Source organism: Myiozetetes cayanensis, unplaced genomic scaffold, assembly GCF_022539395.1.
Source record: "Myiozetetes cayanensis isolate MyiCay16 unplaced genomic scaffold, myiCay2020 scf2-11, whole genome shotgun sequence".
Lineage (NCBI taxonomy): Eukaryota > Metazoa > Chordata > Aves > Passeriformes > Tyrannidae > Myiozetetes > Myiozetetes cayanensis.
In genome coordinates this window covers 30,162,188-30,180,203 of record NW_026087411.1, presented here as the reverse complement: position 1 = coordinate 30,180,203, position 18,016 = coordinate 30,162,188, and the positions used below count along the sequence as shown (strand labels likewise).

At 35.7% G+C, this 18,016-nt stretch overlaps 1 protein-coding gene across 3 annotated transcripts in view; it reads right to left on the bottom strand.

Annotated features, from left to right (window-relative positions):
- The window catches only part of BTBD9 (BTB domain containing 9), a 152,035-nt gene that overhangs the window by 58,430 nt on the left and 75,589 nt on the right, over nucleotides 1–18,016 (bottom strand). For all 3 annotated transcript variants that reach the window (XM_050316241.1, XM_050316243.1, XM_050316242.1), the window contains one exon: nucleotides 11,600–11,707. In XM_050316241.1, coding sequence (XP_050172198.1) covers nucleotides 11,600–11,707 — 108 coding nt within the window. The remainder of the gene's footprint in view (nucleotides 1–11,599; nucleotides 11,708–18,016) is intronic.

The following is an 18,016-nucleotide window of genomic DNA, read 5'->3' as shown; positions in this document are numbered from 1 at the left end:
TTGCCTAGTTATTTCTAAGAAAAGCTGCTATCTTCCTAAAGATTTATTACATATAATAGGACCTAAATAGTGACTCTTTCCCATTATTTCCTTCTCTTCTGGAAAGAACAAATTGAGAAAGAAGTGGAAGTTTATCTTTTACTGAGGTTTTCCAATGAGCCACAGGCACTAAAGAATACTACCACACTGTGGGCTAGGAGAGCATCATGAGTCAGAGCTGAAACCAAGTTCAGGACAAAGATGTCAGACAAAAGAGAAAGCTGTTACATATAATTAACATTCAAATGCTGTTATAACCATATCATATTCATATCAAGGCTTGCTTTAGGTTAAGCATGTATGTTTTCAGTGTGCACATCGTGTCTCCTCACTTTCCAAGGTGACATACAACCTCCATTTTCTGTTTCTCACTCCAAAAAGACAAGCAATGCAGACTGGGAAGCAAATGTAACCTCCATTTTACTTTCTAATACTTGATAACATAAGCCTCATTCTACAGTAATCAATGAAATACTTCTTACCTTATTTGAATGCAAACTTCTTCAACTGTGACTACATTTTTTAAAAATGAAATTTATAAGAGCAAATGACAGGAAAAGGAAAGAAGAGTTGTATTGTCTTTCCATGTATTAGCCTGATGACTGCACTGATAAAAACAAGACAGATCGTAACCAGCAGGTGATGGTACCAAATAAAAAATTGTGTGCACACATCAGCAAGCTGACTGAGACACGAGAAGCACCGCAGCATGTTCTGCATGGTATGTTACACCCCTGTTCTATTAATGAATACCATCCTAACCTCTCTTATGGAGTACCTATAAACATAGAAGTGCACACTAAAAATGCTATAAAAGTAATTGTTATACAGTTACTTTTTGTTATAGAATACAAAAGAGGTCTACAGCTACCTTATAAATTGTCTATAAACCCCATGTTTTCCACCCTAACAGTACTAAACAATAAAGTGAAGTAATGCTTCCTCTCCTGTTCCAGTTGTAATTTAACATATTAATTCAGGGAGACAGACCCATAAAGTGCAGAAGTCAGACTGCGTAGCAGGCTCAGCCATCCCTTTGCCATCCAGCCTCCCAAGCCACTGAGGAGGAAGACAAAGCATGAGAAAGAAAATATTGTGAGGAATCAAAGGTCATCAACATTTTGGTTTTTAAATCAAAGTCAAATTAAGTGCAGTTCTACCCCTGGTCTACCTCAACTAAAACTGACTTTCTATCTATTCTGCTAATCACCACAATAGCACTTTTTCAAAAGGCGGTCTGTCAAACATGAGACTTCTAAGGAAGCAAGGAAGGTGCAAGCTCGAAGTAACAGCTTTTTCTCTGCTTCTCTCAGAGACAGAGGAAAATCTGACCTAATAATACATCTTGGCTATATTTATGTGATAGTCTATTGATGAGTTAGCAAATATACTTTATCTAGGATAGTGAAAAAAAAACCCAAAACCACAAAATAAACAACCAAAAAGGACTTGAAATTCTAACAGAGGTAAGAAAAATGGTTAATAGAAATATAATAAATACTAAAAGTCATCTATCACAGTATTTATCACATAATAGCTTTATATATTAGCTTTATATATATATATACATATATACACACACAAATAAAAACACATATTCACACCTTTTGGGAAACTTCCACTCAAATGTTTTTATTCTAAATATACTTCCCATAAGGAATACATAATTCTGAAAGAATCTCAACTAAATTTGTAGTTATTTATAGCAGTTTCTATAATTGGTCTCTCACACCAATCCAAACAAAACATCTGTCCTCCATAAGAACACTTTCTTAAACAGCTACAAATATTTTATTACATAGGGTTTGTTGCAGAAACCAAATGTGGGCTTGATGAAACAGACCTATTACAATGAAAATTCTGACATAAAATAGATTCATAAAGTCTATACTGACTTTCTGACATCTTCATAAAGCTTCTAACATGAAAGACTCCTTATAGTAACACCTGCTTTTACAGTTTCAGTGCTGAAGTTTGCTTTTTTAAAAAAATATTACACAAAGAAAATGTTAAAATATAGTCAAATTGAACTATGGTAAAACTGAATGTAATAATTATTTTTCTAGCTAAATGAAGTAATCAGTTTTCAAATATGTACACCACAGTAGGCAGTGTTTGTCCTGCATAAGCTCACATAATTTAGCTTACTTACACATATTTTCAATTTCAACAGGTTGTCTTTCTGTACTTCCAACAATAGTCTATATTTTAAAATCTTACACAAAATTAAATGATTAGCAATTTGCTGGCAATTTTCTAGCAGAATGCCACAGGCCAAATTCCTATGCTGTAGCAAGAACTGTGCATGTAGTATCTACACATAAATCCTTAGGGGATGGTATTGGCAGTGGACAAAGGCTGTGAACTTGAGTAACTTGACCTGTGAGTTCATCTTACTTCTGTGTACACCAGAGCACACGTGCACAAGACAAGCCTGAGTAATCCTGGGGTTTGAATTGGTTTTGTTCTGTTTACCAACAGTCATTGTTCCTGATGTTCACATTGGTAGCAAAGATATGAAAAGTCATCGAGTACAATAACATACCCAGTAATACAACTAATGGGATGCTTTCAACTTTGAAGACTTCTCCCGCCCATAAACCTTACAACTGACTGTAAGCTATTTTTATTATATAACTCCTCATACCAATGGAATAGTTGATTAATAACAAATATATAAACAATACTTTCAGAGATATGAGATAGAATCATGCTCCCTATTAATCAGTTTCTTTGTAGCGTGAACACTAACACTGTATTTATCGCACTTGTCTCTTACGCTCCCCTGGGTGTAATTTCATGGCCACTCGTAAAAACTTCACATTTACAGCAACCGCCCTTCTATTACTGTCGATAACATCTAATTGACATGTCAAACCTCCAAGGAATGCAGTAAATTGAACCACAGCCTCTAAGAAGAATAAAACAGTGAAAAAAAGTAAATCAGCATGTGCCTCCTCCTAACAGCAATACAAGCATACTGAGGTTTGGTAATGGAAGGGAGGAAAACTGTTACCCTTTCTACTACCACACTGAATTATCTATTAACCTCAAGGTCAGAAAAGAAATCCTTGTGACCTCAGACTGAAACTCGCCCACAAAACCCCTGAACCTGAATCCATGACTGCAGTAATTTTAGACATGAGAGTAAAGTGAACTAAGACAGACAAGAGTAACAAATACAACTTTTTCTTCTCTTATTGTGTTATAGAACGGGAAAAAAGTAACGCCTTTACAATAGTGTCTGATAAACTAAATTTTAATATCTAGATAGAAACTCTATGCCTTAAAAATTTATATACAAAGAGCTGGGTAAAATTCACAAATACAATATGAAAACAAAGGAAACATAACTCATGATTAAAGAGCACAAAACAAAATCAGCCAAAACTTGTTTAAGCAGCAACCAAGGTAACAGGAAAAAGGTAGAATGATTTTATGTAGTTGAAGTATATGAAACTCATTAAGAAAGAAAAATTAGTTTACAAGGACAGAAGAAAAATAACATAGTGAAATTAGGTAACATGATGTTCTGTACTGGTATTGAGAAAAAAAATTTCCTTACTGTCGGAATTCAGTGTAATAGAAAAGCAAAGAGCAGAATGAAAGTGCCATCCCTTGAAGTATATGAAAAAAAACTTGATGAAGAATTATTCTAGAAAAACCAGACCACATACCACACAGGGCAGAAATCCCCAAAGGATGAACCTAAAGATATAATAATTCTTCAGCCTTGTGATTCATGGTTATAATCTGTCCTGCTAAAAACATTACTGTGAACAAATCAATGGCTTAATACTGCATAAATCTCAATGCAGGATATTTGTAACCCTAAAGACCATACCTGTTTCAGCCAGCATAATCAAATGTGTACTTTCCAGAGTTTTAATGAAATTAGATCCTGAGTATCAACAACGTAGTTAGGGCAAATCTCTAGACTGACATCTGACTGGCCTCCTGACTATACAAGATGTCAACAAGTGCTATATTATTTAATAGCTTTACCTGTAAGAAAGGGCTACAGACAAAATAGCAACTTACCATTCAGACCATGAACTCTTTTTTATTCATTGGTTTATTACACTAACTTATGCAACAGCAAAATTCAAAGTAAATGAACATGACCACAAATCAACAGGTAAAGCATCAGGTATTCCTTTCTCATCTCAGGCAGAGAAATGCATGAGTGTCACAGGAGACATGTACAATTAGGGTAACTATTTTGTAGAAATATTTATTTATACAGGTGCTAAGAGTCTGCATATGTGGGTGTGTCTACATGCATGCAGGTATGTGCATGCATGCACAGATATTTTAAAAGAGAGAATTTATGACTGTGAAGGCAATCTCAGGTGCTGCCACAGGATCTTTCCATAATATAAAAGCAGTGATCTGCACTGTTGAGCCCTTAACCAGACGCAGCTGAAAATTTGTTTCTGTTACCATTGGGAAAAAACCCTTTGCTTAACAGGATGCAAGACAGCAGTAGTATTCTTCTCCTAGTAAGAAAATTAGAATTTCTATACTGTTGAACAAAGTTGGCAACAATTGGACCTCTTAAGACCACAGGCTTTTGCAGAATTGCTTAATATTATAGATCAAACCGGGACCCAAATGTTTGGAGGGGGATATATAAGTATTCATAGTATGTATGAACAGTCACAGAGGAAGAACAACAGAACTTACAAATTTCTGAGAGGAGCAAGTCTATTTTCTACTGAAATGTCAATACGGTAATAATTATAATAATTCTTGAAAGTAAATGAATGTTTGCTTTGATTTTTATTTTAAACAGAAGACTATGCAGTGATATTTTACACATACTTAATCACCACTTTTTTAGATTATAATTATAATTACCACATTTTTCTAGATTATATTAGTAATACATACATCTATTTATATCATTAACTTCACAGCTTTTACTGGCCTCCAAAGAGACATTCAAGTCTAAGATGCCATGGGGGAAAATTCCCTTATCTAAAAGAGACAGGTACTGAAACTGTGGCTATTATTGGGTATTGCTTATTTTCTCTGAGGGAGAACTGAGCTAACATCCAAATTGATGTTGGAGTTACTATGGTGTTTTCTCCACTCTCCTCACAGTAATGTGGATGAGGAGGAGCCGAGAACATGCCAGCCACATGGCAAAGGAGAGCAGAGCAAACCTTTAATGCACGTGGCACATGTAGAGCTGCAGTGAAACAAATGCACGGAAAAACATTCAAGGGAGACTAAGACACTTTGCAACTCTTGTTACATTGTTCAAGGCTTGTTCAAAAGATTCATGTATATTTGTGGCTGAAAAGCAAACACAATGAACTGATGGTAGAAGTGAAAAAGAGAAAAGACCAATTAACAGTTTGAAAACCTTCCTGTGATCCTGAATTGCAGTTAAGATACACAACTTCAGAGAAGCTAGATCTTTCTTCAATCAAGCTAGAATCATCTAAAATAAAAGCTAGCAAATGAAACGTTAGATACAGAGTTTACACACTTTTGAGAGGCTCCTAATGCTCTGAAATGGAAACCCTGCTTTCTCTCTGTGAAATCTTAATTCTTTGCGCTCAATAAGAGAGGTCTGTGAAGCTGAAGTCTCTTTCTTCTTTTGCCTTATTAGAATCTTTCGAAATGTGAGCATATAAACATAAGGAAAAACATGTTCTTCAATGCCTTTATCGTGCAGGGCTTAAAAGCTCAATAATTACACAAAATGACCCTTTATATCTGTCTGACTTGCTCCAGTAGGCATTACTAGCAGCATAATGAACAGACTAATGAGAACTCTTAGTTTATTTTTGTGAAGTGAGACTTGAAATTGAGCTTAACAATGTAGCAATTTCCCAGACATCTTGCTTGAACATATTTCATCTTGCACTGCACGAATGTGGTTACAGTGAGTTTGTCAACCCTGGAGCAGGCATCTGGATTTCACAGAGTTGCTGCAAAATTTGCTTCACGTGAAGTGTATTTCAACTATGGATGAACCACAGTTGAAATATGCCCTGTTTGACAGAAGAGGTACAAGAATGGTTTTGCTGTGAAACCGACTTCATGTAAAATAGGACAAAGTACAGTCAAAATACTCTGTTTGACACCACAGGTACAAGAGCAGTTCCTTTTATCCTGTTTCACCCCACCACTCAGGAACTGAGGTCATCATGGCTAGGCTTCGCGAACGAAGATTTGAAAGGGCTCTACCCACGCTTGCTACAAGCGCGCTGATGGCTAAAAGGAACTGAGGTATGAGACAGAATTAAGGACTACACAAAAATTAGGTAAAATGTTATTTTCTTATTCTAGTGTGAAAGGCAGGCAAAACTGATGGGAAGCATCAGAAAAAGTGATGCAGGCATAGAGGCCATAGGAAAGGCAAAAGAGCTGAGAAATACTGCAGCCATTTTATTATGAGTGAAAAGTCCTATGCAAGTGGTTACGGAGCAGAATGATGAATGAAAACGGATGTGAGGGAATTCTAGAGATGGGATCATGCAATGAAGTGGAGGAACTAGAAGAGAACAGGAGGAAAAAGCTGCTATGTTTGTGGCTAAGTATAAGAAGCTACAAATGTAAGTAATGTGCCACATGCAGTTATGAGGAAAGGTATTCACACACTTCAAAGCAGAAGTACTACAGAAGTACTACTTGTTTAAAGCAGAAGTACTACAGAAGAAAATTCTCAGAATTGAGCTTAGATTCAGAATTTGAAATAGCTGTTATATAAGATAACAAACAATGGAAACATGAAATTAAGTTTGGAAGTTTTTAAACATTTATCATAACAGCAATATATCCTGAATAACATAAAATTTCAAACAATATATAATGCTGTATGTTATAAACCTTCCAAAAACGAGGTAATGCCCAGAAGAAAATCATAAACTCCCAAACCAGTCATACAGACAGGTGATACAAACTGCCTTATAACTGTTGATCCATAAATAATATTCATTGTTTTCCAAATTCTATCAGAGTATTAGATCCTTTTTTCCTACTGGGGAATTGAACACGGTATGCCTGCTGCCAATGGATTAGATCCATTTCACAATAACTACACAGGAGAACTTTAAAGAATGATACTGAGTTGATGAGCATTGTGACAGCCTGCTTTGTATTTGTCTTTGCAGGGTTTATTTTATCAGAAGTGTCATTAACTCTGAGGTCTGACTCTCCTACTGGCCTTTGGTATCTTCTGTTTTTCATTTGACTTTCAGACTCTGTCAGCAAATCCTTCTAACAAGTTCAAGTCTCTGTTGTTCAACACTAACATGCTCGAGTCCACTTATAATAAATGTTTTTAAAAATAGAAGGGAACACGACTGTTTTTCATTACTGTCATACTGTGTAGAGAGAAACAGCTTATTGCAGAAAAGAAAAAAAAAAACCAGCCTCCACAGAGCATCTGAAAATTGTCAATTACACAACCAGTATGCATTAATTGGCTCTCACTTAGGGAAGGTACACAAGCTTCCCCTGTGAAGATAACAGACATCCAGTTTCTGTCTTCAGCCTTTTAAAACTGGGAAGAGAAGGTTAGGAGTAGCCTGTCAGTTCCTGCCTTTGAGCACTGAATTATTAATTTACACAAAAGACGACATTAAAAATGCCATTAAAACAACCCAAAGCAGCACACTGATAGTTTAAAGGGGAAGTTCATGCTTCAGTAATCTGCCAAAACCAATATATGCTGTTTAAACATAATTTAATTTTCTTTCTCATTGTTTTGTTTGCCACTTCCTCATCCCTTAAGGTGTCTGTTGAGGTTTGTGTTTGGTACCCTTATGGTTCATCCTACTGCTTGTGCCGGAGATTGAGCAAAATTATTTGGAAACCTCACAGGACACTTGCAAGACAGTGGGCTAATGACTCTTATGAAAGTCTGTAACTCCACTGCAAGACCAGGCAGACTGAAAGCCAGCAAAGGAAACACCTCTTACCCATACATCTTTGAAGACAGGAAAGCAAATAGAGAATGTTACTAGTAATGTAAATTTTCTCATCGTGAAAACATTTTGTCTCTTTAAACGTGAGCTCCTGTGATATTCTCCTGTGTTTTAACTCCATCAACTTTCATTTCCTATACTGAAAAGTGAGTTATTTTTCTGCAGTGTACTGCAGCATATTAAGCACAGAACTAATGTTAGGGTAAACTCAGGATTTTAAGGTCTTATCAACCACTTAGGTTGCACTCACATCTCCAGAACTTGGTAGAGAATCAGATGTAATTTGGAGCATAGTTTTTAGAAAGAATTCATATTTTAGCCTGACATGAATACATGTATAATGATTCTTAGTTGACTGTTGCTCACAGAGGCACTTGTCAAACCGGCAATCATAGTCCCATGGAAGGACATATCTACTTCTTGTCTAAGTGAAGATAATTTCTAATACAAGATTAGTCCTTTTTGGGATGGTGTGTCAAAGTATTAATCAAAAAAAAAATCAGGATTTGGCTGAGTCAAAAAACAGTTGCAAAATTGAACCACATCAGCAAAAGGTATGTTCTGTTTCATCCAGGTGAGAGACGGGTGCAGCATTCAGAAACATACAACGCAGAAAGAGATGAGTGTACTCTGGTTTCTACCCCTTTATGCTCTAGTCTGGTTAAAGAAGATTACTGAATGCAGCTATCTTTAATTGTTTGCCTAAACCTGACAGTGAGTCAAACCCAGGCACACGGCTTGAGTTTGATCCCTGCTTTTCTTTGGGAAGTCTGTGAATCACTCGACTAAAAGACATTCAGAGGCAGATTTCTCTTGAGCTGTGCTGTTTGCATAACATACCAGTGTAATAGTGCTAAGAGAAAGAACACATAGAAAAAAACCATGAAATCCCTCGCATCCAACAGGAGTATCTTCATCCTTAAACTATGACAGTAAACCAGAAAAAACTGTACCACCTCCACCTTACTAGCATCTGTTAATTTTGGTTAAAATCCAACTATCTCCTCTGCTTGTTGCTGCTGTTAAAATTATATAAAATGAAAATAACTTGTTTGTTTTCATGGGAAAAACCCTCAAGTTTTCAATTTGAGATTTTTTTTTTAAATTACAGAAACTAACCCAAAAAGTCACTTCTTCAGATATTCCTAGCAGTGAGTGGTTCCATTTTTTTCCTCTTCATTAAGATGTCTCTATTACCACATTGAAAGCTTACCTTAATTTTAAGTGAGGACCTTAATTCAGTGCATGAGTCATTGAAGGGTGACTTTTCTTTCATTCTACATTCAACTGTTTTAAAGCACTAAGAGTATGGCTTTCTAGGTCATAGTACTGTATTTCAGTATTTTTCAGTGAAAAAATGATGGTCCAGCTCTGACTGACCTTATAGATATTAAACATTTATTTTTCTTTATGATATACTTATTTAGAGTTATCCATCTGCCATTACCATAAAAGTAATTTTTTGAGTAATTTCAGCATTTCTGCAAATAATACCTGAAAATAAAATAACGCATATTAAGTTTTATGTGATTGTAAAAAAAAAAAAAAAAGTCCATTTCTCTGATCATAAAGGGCAAGAGATATAAACTGAACATGAAAAAGCACTGTCAAATGCAAAGAAATCACCTGAAAATTGGCATGCAGTGAACTCTGCAAGCTTTATGACCAGCCTTTGACCAGCCTTTGTATTTATTTAGAGGAGATAGTTACGGACAGTGCTAGGACACTGTGTCTGCAAACTTCACAAGATTATAGACTGGCTTTATGCCAGCTGAACACGTATCTGTCAGAGTAAGAAGTTAGGCAAAATGCAATTCTCTAATCCACATGAAAATGGTTCCTGCAGCCACAGCTTTGAGAACTTCCAGAGCACCTATGGTTTGAATCGAGATTTTGAAGTATATCCCAAGAAGGCAGCTGTCTTTACTTCAGGTATGCATCTCTCTTAGCCCAAGGTCAAGGCTTTTAAAAAAAAAAAAAACAAACAAAAAAGTGTGGTTTGAACACTGTGTGAAGATATTTGAACTGGGCAGTCAATCAGCTATTTCACCTGCACTGTGCATACTTAAGCAAGTGCTTCTTTTGATTGTTACAGGCTTTTAGTATCAAAATGTTCAAGGAAAAAATGCACAAAGATGCTTGAGTGTCTCTCTCCTTTGTGGTTTCAGCCTTTTAGTTCTCCCACTGCTGGAGGCGGACAAAAAGATGAATTTTATCTATTACGCTGAGATGTCTTTGAGAATGATTAAATCTTTAGTCCTTCTCCAGACCTGCAGGCAGAACACAGGTTTTCTGCTCATCAATACCCTGCCCTTTACAGACAGTGAAAGGACGTGTCAAGTTCTCCTTCACCAACGTGCCTAGAGCACATTGTAAAGCATTTGAGTCGCACTGTTTGTTAAGAGAGGGAATATAAACTTTAAAAAAACGTGTGTCAGCAGCGTTGCTACAAAGGACTGAATAATTCTCTCGCTCAATGTGACAAACTGAGATACATCTCTGAATTTGTAAAATCAATTTTGTTTTGGTTGGCACAAATACAAGATGGGTGGGGGTGATTACTTCAATTTTGTCCCAAGAAAGAAAGCATATCTTATAGAAAACTTACTCGGGGAAAAGGAGGAAAATAAGGCTTTTATAATTCTGAGCTTCCCTGGGGCTTAGACAGGAAATCATGTCCTGTCGATATTCACTGAATGCTGAGCATACCTGGCTTCTGGATACATAATGTATAAATTTTCAGACTGGCTTTTCAGTCCCATGACCAGTATATAGGTCATTCTTTGCTAGGAATTGTAACTATGATCACATGGTTTAAGAAGGCTACCAACACTAAATTATTCATCCATATTAGAAGAATAGGTTTCATCAGCAGAAATTGTAGAAAAGCCAGTAGAGAGTATGCATGTGGAGAATACTCATGCCTGATTTGTCCTGATTTAAATATTCAAACGAAAATGAAACAGTTTTTCTCTCTTCTTTCTCTCTGTTTAAGAAGCGTGTTTGTTTTATGGAAGGGTCCTTTTCAAAAGCAGAGTGGTCAACGCATAAGTCAGGTACTCTGCTTTTGAACAGAGACAAGGTCAAGCTTTGGTAACTGTTTGGCCTGTTATGCTTTCGTCCCTGCCCTCACTCTCCCCACTCCCTTCAAATACCATACAATACATTTATGTGCTTTGACAGGGGAGAAAGACACTCGATTAACAAAATCCTTTACCAAATATACTCTCTTCCCTCTCTTTCCACCTTTCCCAAGGCAGGGTGATTTGACGCCAGGGGTCACCATAAACATGAGATCTACAGAAAAACACGGTTTAACTTCCAGTGATCACAAAATCAAGGGTAGGGTAGGCAGACTGTTTCTAAGAATGAACAATCCAATTGATAATCTGAAGATCCAGTACTGATGTGGTTCTTAAGAAATTGATTCTGGTCTGAAAGTCTAGATGTTCAGTTATACTAGAAGATGTTACCCTCTAAAGCTGTATTAATCTACAGGTTATGTAATGATCATTCTTTTCACAGTAACCTATATAAGTACTGAACAAAAAACCCACCAGAAAACCCAGTTTTCAGTTCTTACTTTGTGCAAATAAGTGGAAAAAAACTGAACTCACTTGCAGGAAATTTTTGTGCGATCCACCACCATAGTCCACTGCTGCTGATTCGTTGAAACCTCAATGTAGTAGCTGTAACTCCGATCATCACAGTCCCAAAGTAGCAACCTAAGTATGAACAAGTTGTTGAATGATAAGTAAAGAAGCTTTCCAGTCCTTTATTTTCTCCACTTAATCCTTTATAAATGTAACTATTTCTTTTGGAATGTACCTCTAGCACTCAAGGAAGTCTTTACTGTTTCTGCCATCTCAAACTACTGTGTCTCTATTCTTATTAGCCTAAGGCCAGTAATAGACTTACAGGCTTATAATAACCATCTTAAGAACATTAATCTATTATTACATTCAACAAATTACTTTCAATTTATTTGGCATGTGGCATTGCCTGCTTTAAACACAAAATGAAGATCTGTCTCAACAGGTCAGCTTAGGAGGGAATAGAAAAAAAGAATCGGGTGATTTAAAAGGATTAAGCTGTCTTCTTAACTGCATTCTCTTGGTTTTGGTAAATATATCATAAATACATTTAACAAAAAACCACACAAAACAAAACTAAAAAATGAGTATGGAAATGGGAATTCCCAGTCCTGGTTCATCAGAATATGACAAAAAAGGCAACGAATTGTTAAACAAATTCCTACAAAGGCAGAAGAAAAAAGGAAGACCATAAAGGTCTTAAGGGGCTCATTCCATATTTATTCTAACAAACATGCAGCTCTTTAGGAAGGGCACTAAATAACATATTTAATAGCCTTTGATTTCCATACTTGTCTTACAGAGAGGAAGACCTAAAGCATCAGGGATGTTATTTAGTTTAAGTACCAAAACATACATCTGGGAAATGTATCTTCTTTACTTTTCTTTATATGGGGTATATTGCCCCGTTGTAAGAGATATTTGGCCCAGAACTGGACATAGTCCTTGAGGTGCAGCCTCACCAGTGCCAAGCACAGAGATAAACAATTTAGTTCAGCACTTTTTTTTTAAGGTTTTGAAATCCCAGCATTCAAAGTGGAATTAGGTCTAGTGGACAAGTAATTATTCAAAATAAATTCCCTTGATGTTGAATCTAGCTCATTAATATTATCAAAAATAATATTCTATCAAAAGCAGCTTTAAGAAGCTGAAATAAAACACTTTTAACACAAGTGTTTTAGCACATATTAATACTGTCTGTTTGCAGATTAAAAGATTCAGACCTGACTGAGTAAAAATAAAAATAGTTGCCTGTGGCACCATGAAAGACCTAAATAAAATCCCATACCCCACAACAAAACCACCCAACTTCAACCCTGCTCCTTCATCAAATCATCCCCATTCTGCTTTTCTGTGGCTTGAAGGTCTCCAAATACTGAAGACACTGAAAGAAGCTTATTTTCTTTTAAAAACGGTTTACTGATTTCAATCCTGTATTTGGTAACTACTACTAATCAACATGTCCTGAATTGATTTAACATTTATATTTAAACCAAGTCTTCTAAATGATAAAAAGAGGGAAAAGTAAAAACAGTCATAAATTTGCTTTCTTTCAAAAAGTCTATTAAAATGTAGCTAATTATGCTTTTCAATAGAATCCTTTTATCATGGGGACTCAGTGTTGTTTCCTTGATCCATGTTTTTCAAAGCTATGATCAAGAGTTTGAATATCAGAAGCACACTGGTTGACTGTAATTTCAACTAACAATACTCTAATTAAACCACAACTGGCTTGGCTTCAGAGCAAAAGGCTAACAGGACATTTACAATTTCTCTCTACTGAATTTCTCTCTACTGAAACAACCTAGCCCAAGTTAAATATGTTTAGAAAAGCATATGGCTTAGAATTATTACAAACCAAACAATGAGTAATTGCAGTTGGAGGAATCTTTCCCAAAGTGACTTGGCATGAATGCTAAATGTAGATTTTTGTTTCTTTGGTACTTCTGAAAGAAAATTAAAAGTTATTTCTTCTCCAGTAGCTTTCTTAGGAAAGACTGGGGAGGGAGTCTGACAATAGAACCTATTTGGAATTTACTCTGTTTGAAAGCCTTTCTATACAAGCAGTGAAAACCTTTCAGTTGACAACATGAATATTCACCAGTGCACACTGAGCACAAAGGCCACTTTTATGCCAGGTACAATAATCTTTGCAGTATGTTCCAGGCAAATTACCAAGCTAAACGTTTGTAGAAAAGCTATGTTTTTCTAAGATGGATATTAAATGACAGGAAGAAGAATACCCCAGTCAAAAAGTCAGAACTATACCCATCGGAAATGCATCTGTTTATAGAAAAATTGCTCATGTTCTTAGGACTTTCCATATTAGAAGAAAAAGCTAAATTAGCTCATTAGTAAATCTTGCCCTCGGGATTAAGAAGGAAAAGTCAAATGAAGATTTACCCAGCTTACACCCTGCAACACTGTGAGATTTAAACACATTTCTTCTTTGGGTATCTAGAGTCTAGGCCTGTAACTTAATATGACATCATTATTTACATCACATGTTGACAATCCATCACTTTATAAAACAAAAGCTTTAAAAATATAAATAAAACTTCATATTACAGGTGTGGGAAACTGATTATATTGGCTACCTGTTACATAAAAAGATGCTGCAGCCCTTTTTAAAACAGTATATCCCTGAATGGCATGTGTTGGTCTATGATTGAATGTTCTGTGTTTCTACAAGCATTTTGTGCTGTCTCTGCTTGCTTTTTATTCCTAGATTTCTGTAAAAAAAGATCGTCACTGCTCAGTTCAGACTGCTGTATGACTTCAGGTACTCAAGGTGTTGGCATAATACCAAACACTATTAGTTGTGTATCTGACAGGACGACACCTGTTTCCTGAATACTATTAAGTCACTATTTAAATATATGGCATAAATATTTGATCATACTGTGTTCATAAACCACTTGCATACCTTAAAAACCCAAAAGACAGAAATGAAAACATGATGTAGTGACACTTCTAGAAAGATGAAGAAAAAGAAAACCTAAAACAGCATGGGAGGAGGTTTTTTATACAATATTTGTGACATTTTTGCCTCTGGATGTCTATAAACCTCTTCAGTTTTGTGCAGATACTTATGTTTCAGTAGTTATCCTGCAAGAAACCAGTTCTTTGGGATTTTACAAAGGAGACAAAATTCCTGCACATTTGCTAAGTGTTTTTATGATCATTCATTCTGAGTTATGATTCCACTTTTAAGTCAGACAAGCACAGAAAACAAGCAGCAAAGAAAGAAAAGCTACCTAAGCAGAAGTGGTATGGAAAATCAGAAAGTGTAAAAGATGTATATTATGATGGTACAAGCAAAACTTCATTGATATTGTTTGTTAATTTAAGAATTACTTTGAATATGAAAAGTTATCATGTATTCATATTAACAATAAATTCTTCAAATAAATTAAACTTGAATAAATGGTTAATGTACGTTCCTAAAGACGCAAAATATTTCCATTTATTCTAACTTTAAAATCACTGTTACAGAATAATTCTGTCTCCCTACACACTATAACAGATCCCATTTTATTTTTTTTGTTTTCTTTCTTTTTTTTTTTTTAAATTCATAGGAAAAATCAGGCAAAGACCATAGTGTAATAGTATTATATTTCTATTCCAGAAAAATGCAGGGAGAGTTAGAGAGTTATTGTGATATGACAGCTATTTCAATATTAAAAAGTTTTAGCCTTAGTTAAAATACATTAAGTATGTTGCACACAACAATCGCTGTCTTTTTCTTCCTAATTAAACACTTTTTCTGTCATTTGTAAGGAAGGGCCTTTTCAGAGAAGAAAAGAAGAATGTTATTTTGTGTCCAGACAGGCAACTACGTGGGAAAACTATCTAACCTAGAATTTTCTCTGTTAACTGTTGCAAATATCTTGTAAGCTGTTCCGAGTATTAATAATAATAATAAAAAAAATCTTATTTTTTTTAAATTTTGTAATCTAAAAGACAATATTTAGTTACAATCATTTAAAAAAAAAAAAAACACCACATAATCATAGAACAGTTTGGGTTGAAAGGGACTTTTAAAGGTCATCTAGTTCAACCTCTGTGTTTTCCAGGTCTTCTCTATTACAAAATACAATTGAGCACTGACTGTCATTACATCTTATCAAAATTTACTCAGAAATTCTGAAATGTAAGTCAAGAGCTCCAAATTTTTATACAAATACCTGTAGAAGCATTAAATACTAACAAACTTTCCCCATGGTCTCCCACAGCATTCCTGAGTCAAATTGAACAGAAGATACCATTAGTTGCCCATGTGCCTTCTCAGCCACGAAGCATGGTGGAGCTGCAGTAACAGGAACTGAGCCAGCTGAACAACGGAAAGAGATGATTCTTCTCTACTCGGCACCTGTTAGATCATACCTGGCATACTGGATCCCATTAAGTGGTAGATATGAACAATTCCAGCAGAGGACCATCAGAATGGCCATGAGGTCAGAGCACACACACTGTGCAAGAGGATGCGGAAATTGGCTTGTTTAGCCCAAGGAGGCCTAGGGTTGGGAAGGAACCTAACAGTGCTTGCCAATACTACCACTAACCTAAGAGCAGGTTATCATGGGCTACCCAGAGAAGTTGTGGAATCTCCTTCCTTGGAGGTTTTCAAGAGCTGAGTGCATAAAGCCCTGAGTGGTATGTTCTTTTTTCATAGATGACAACCCTTTGCGAAACAAGCTGGGCTAGATGTCTTCTCCCTCAAGTCCCTTCCAACATGAAGGATGCTAAGATTTCAGGACAAGGAATGACTTTGGCAGAAAGTATGCACACAAATATATACTCTTGAAACATTAAACTCTCTGTACATTTCTAAGGCATATTTGAGTACCAAGAGTACTTCTGTTTTTTCATTCTCAGAATTTAGTTGCCATGGTAACACATTCTGTCTTGGAGCCTCTCACCAGCGGTATTCTGATTTCTACAGACTAAAAGCAGACACCACTGTTTTCAAAGGCTCATGTATTTACCCTCTCTGAAACAAATATATTCAATGGAAAATTTGTGTTTCTGAACTAAAAAGATATGTATTTTAATTCCTAATTATTCATTTAGAATCCAAACCCACAGGCAGAGTTCTGTCTCTAGGCAATGCAGGTAGCCTCCTCTGTCAAAAGATATCTCATACGATAACATTGTTGTTTTCCTAAAGTAAGCTATTCATCTGGTTTTTACTATACATGCAGAAAAACTGACAGAGAAAGACGATATTCTGACCTTGTAGCTGTACAATCCAATACCACATAAATCACTAAATGCCTATTAGTTTTAAATTATGTAATGTTTGGGTTATTTTTTTTAATTTGCTCTACATTCTTGCTGATAATATAATTATTATTTCTTGGCAACCAAAAGTCTAGTTCACCCAACTCACTATTTAATAATAAGACTTACTAAAAATCTTCCCTCAAGAATAAACACTATTGAATATAGGAAAGTCAGGTTTTTCACTGACTGGAAAATATGATACTTTTCACCAACTGAAATGTAGCAGATAACAGTAAGATAGGAAGACAGATTATGAACTGAGAAACTATGAATATTGATTACTATTTTCTTGTCTTACTCCTTCATGTGGTCAAGGTCTTTGCTGCTATTTAAGTTTAAAGTGGCAGGAAAATGATGTAATTACATTTCATTTATCTATTTTAAGAAATCTTAGTGCTGCATTTTCCTTGTTTTCTACTTGAGATGCAATACTTAATTGAACGCTAAAAACATCAAACTAAAAGGCATAAAACACTGAGTGTGGAAAGTTACCAAATACACTTATTCAACTTGTTTCAGCAAGAACAAAGCCAAACTTGGATTATGCATAACATCTACAGCTGGCACACAGACAAAATACTACTTCTGTTAGGTAACGGATTTGCCCAGATGTCCGAGTTTAAACTTTGAAGATGAAGTTTTACATCCATCACAACAATGCCACAGGCCAAACCCAAACCACACAAAACAGAAATTATAAAGTTACAAAAGAGCCTTCAAGTCTCACTTCGCTCATCAGTCATTTTGAAGAGGCAGCTCTAACAGGTGGACTGCACTGAGCTCCTAGAAATATGTACCTATGTACATGATCTCTGTTGCAAGCCATACTTACCTGGGGTTTCAACCTTTGCTCACTAATACACTGAACTTAGAAATCTTTCTCTTTATTTCATTGCCACAGAGCATACAAATTACATCCCTGATTACATATTCTAAATTTACAAAGAACATGATGCCATAAAGACAAGGCCTGATTTTATGAAACAAGAACCCCAAACACTCATGGTCAGAGAATCTGAAGTTTGCAAGATTATTTTTGTCTTCACCTGTGAAAAATCCCACTCTCCAATCTATTTCCTAAGTCTCTACGTTAGCCAACACTTTGATCTTCATATGTATAGAGACATTTACTGTAGAAAGAGCCCAATGAACTTC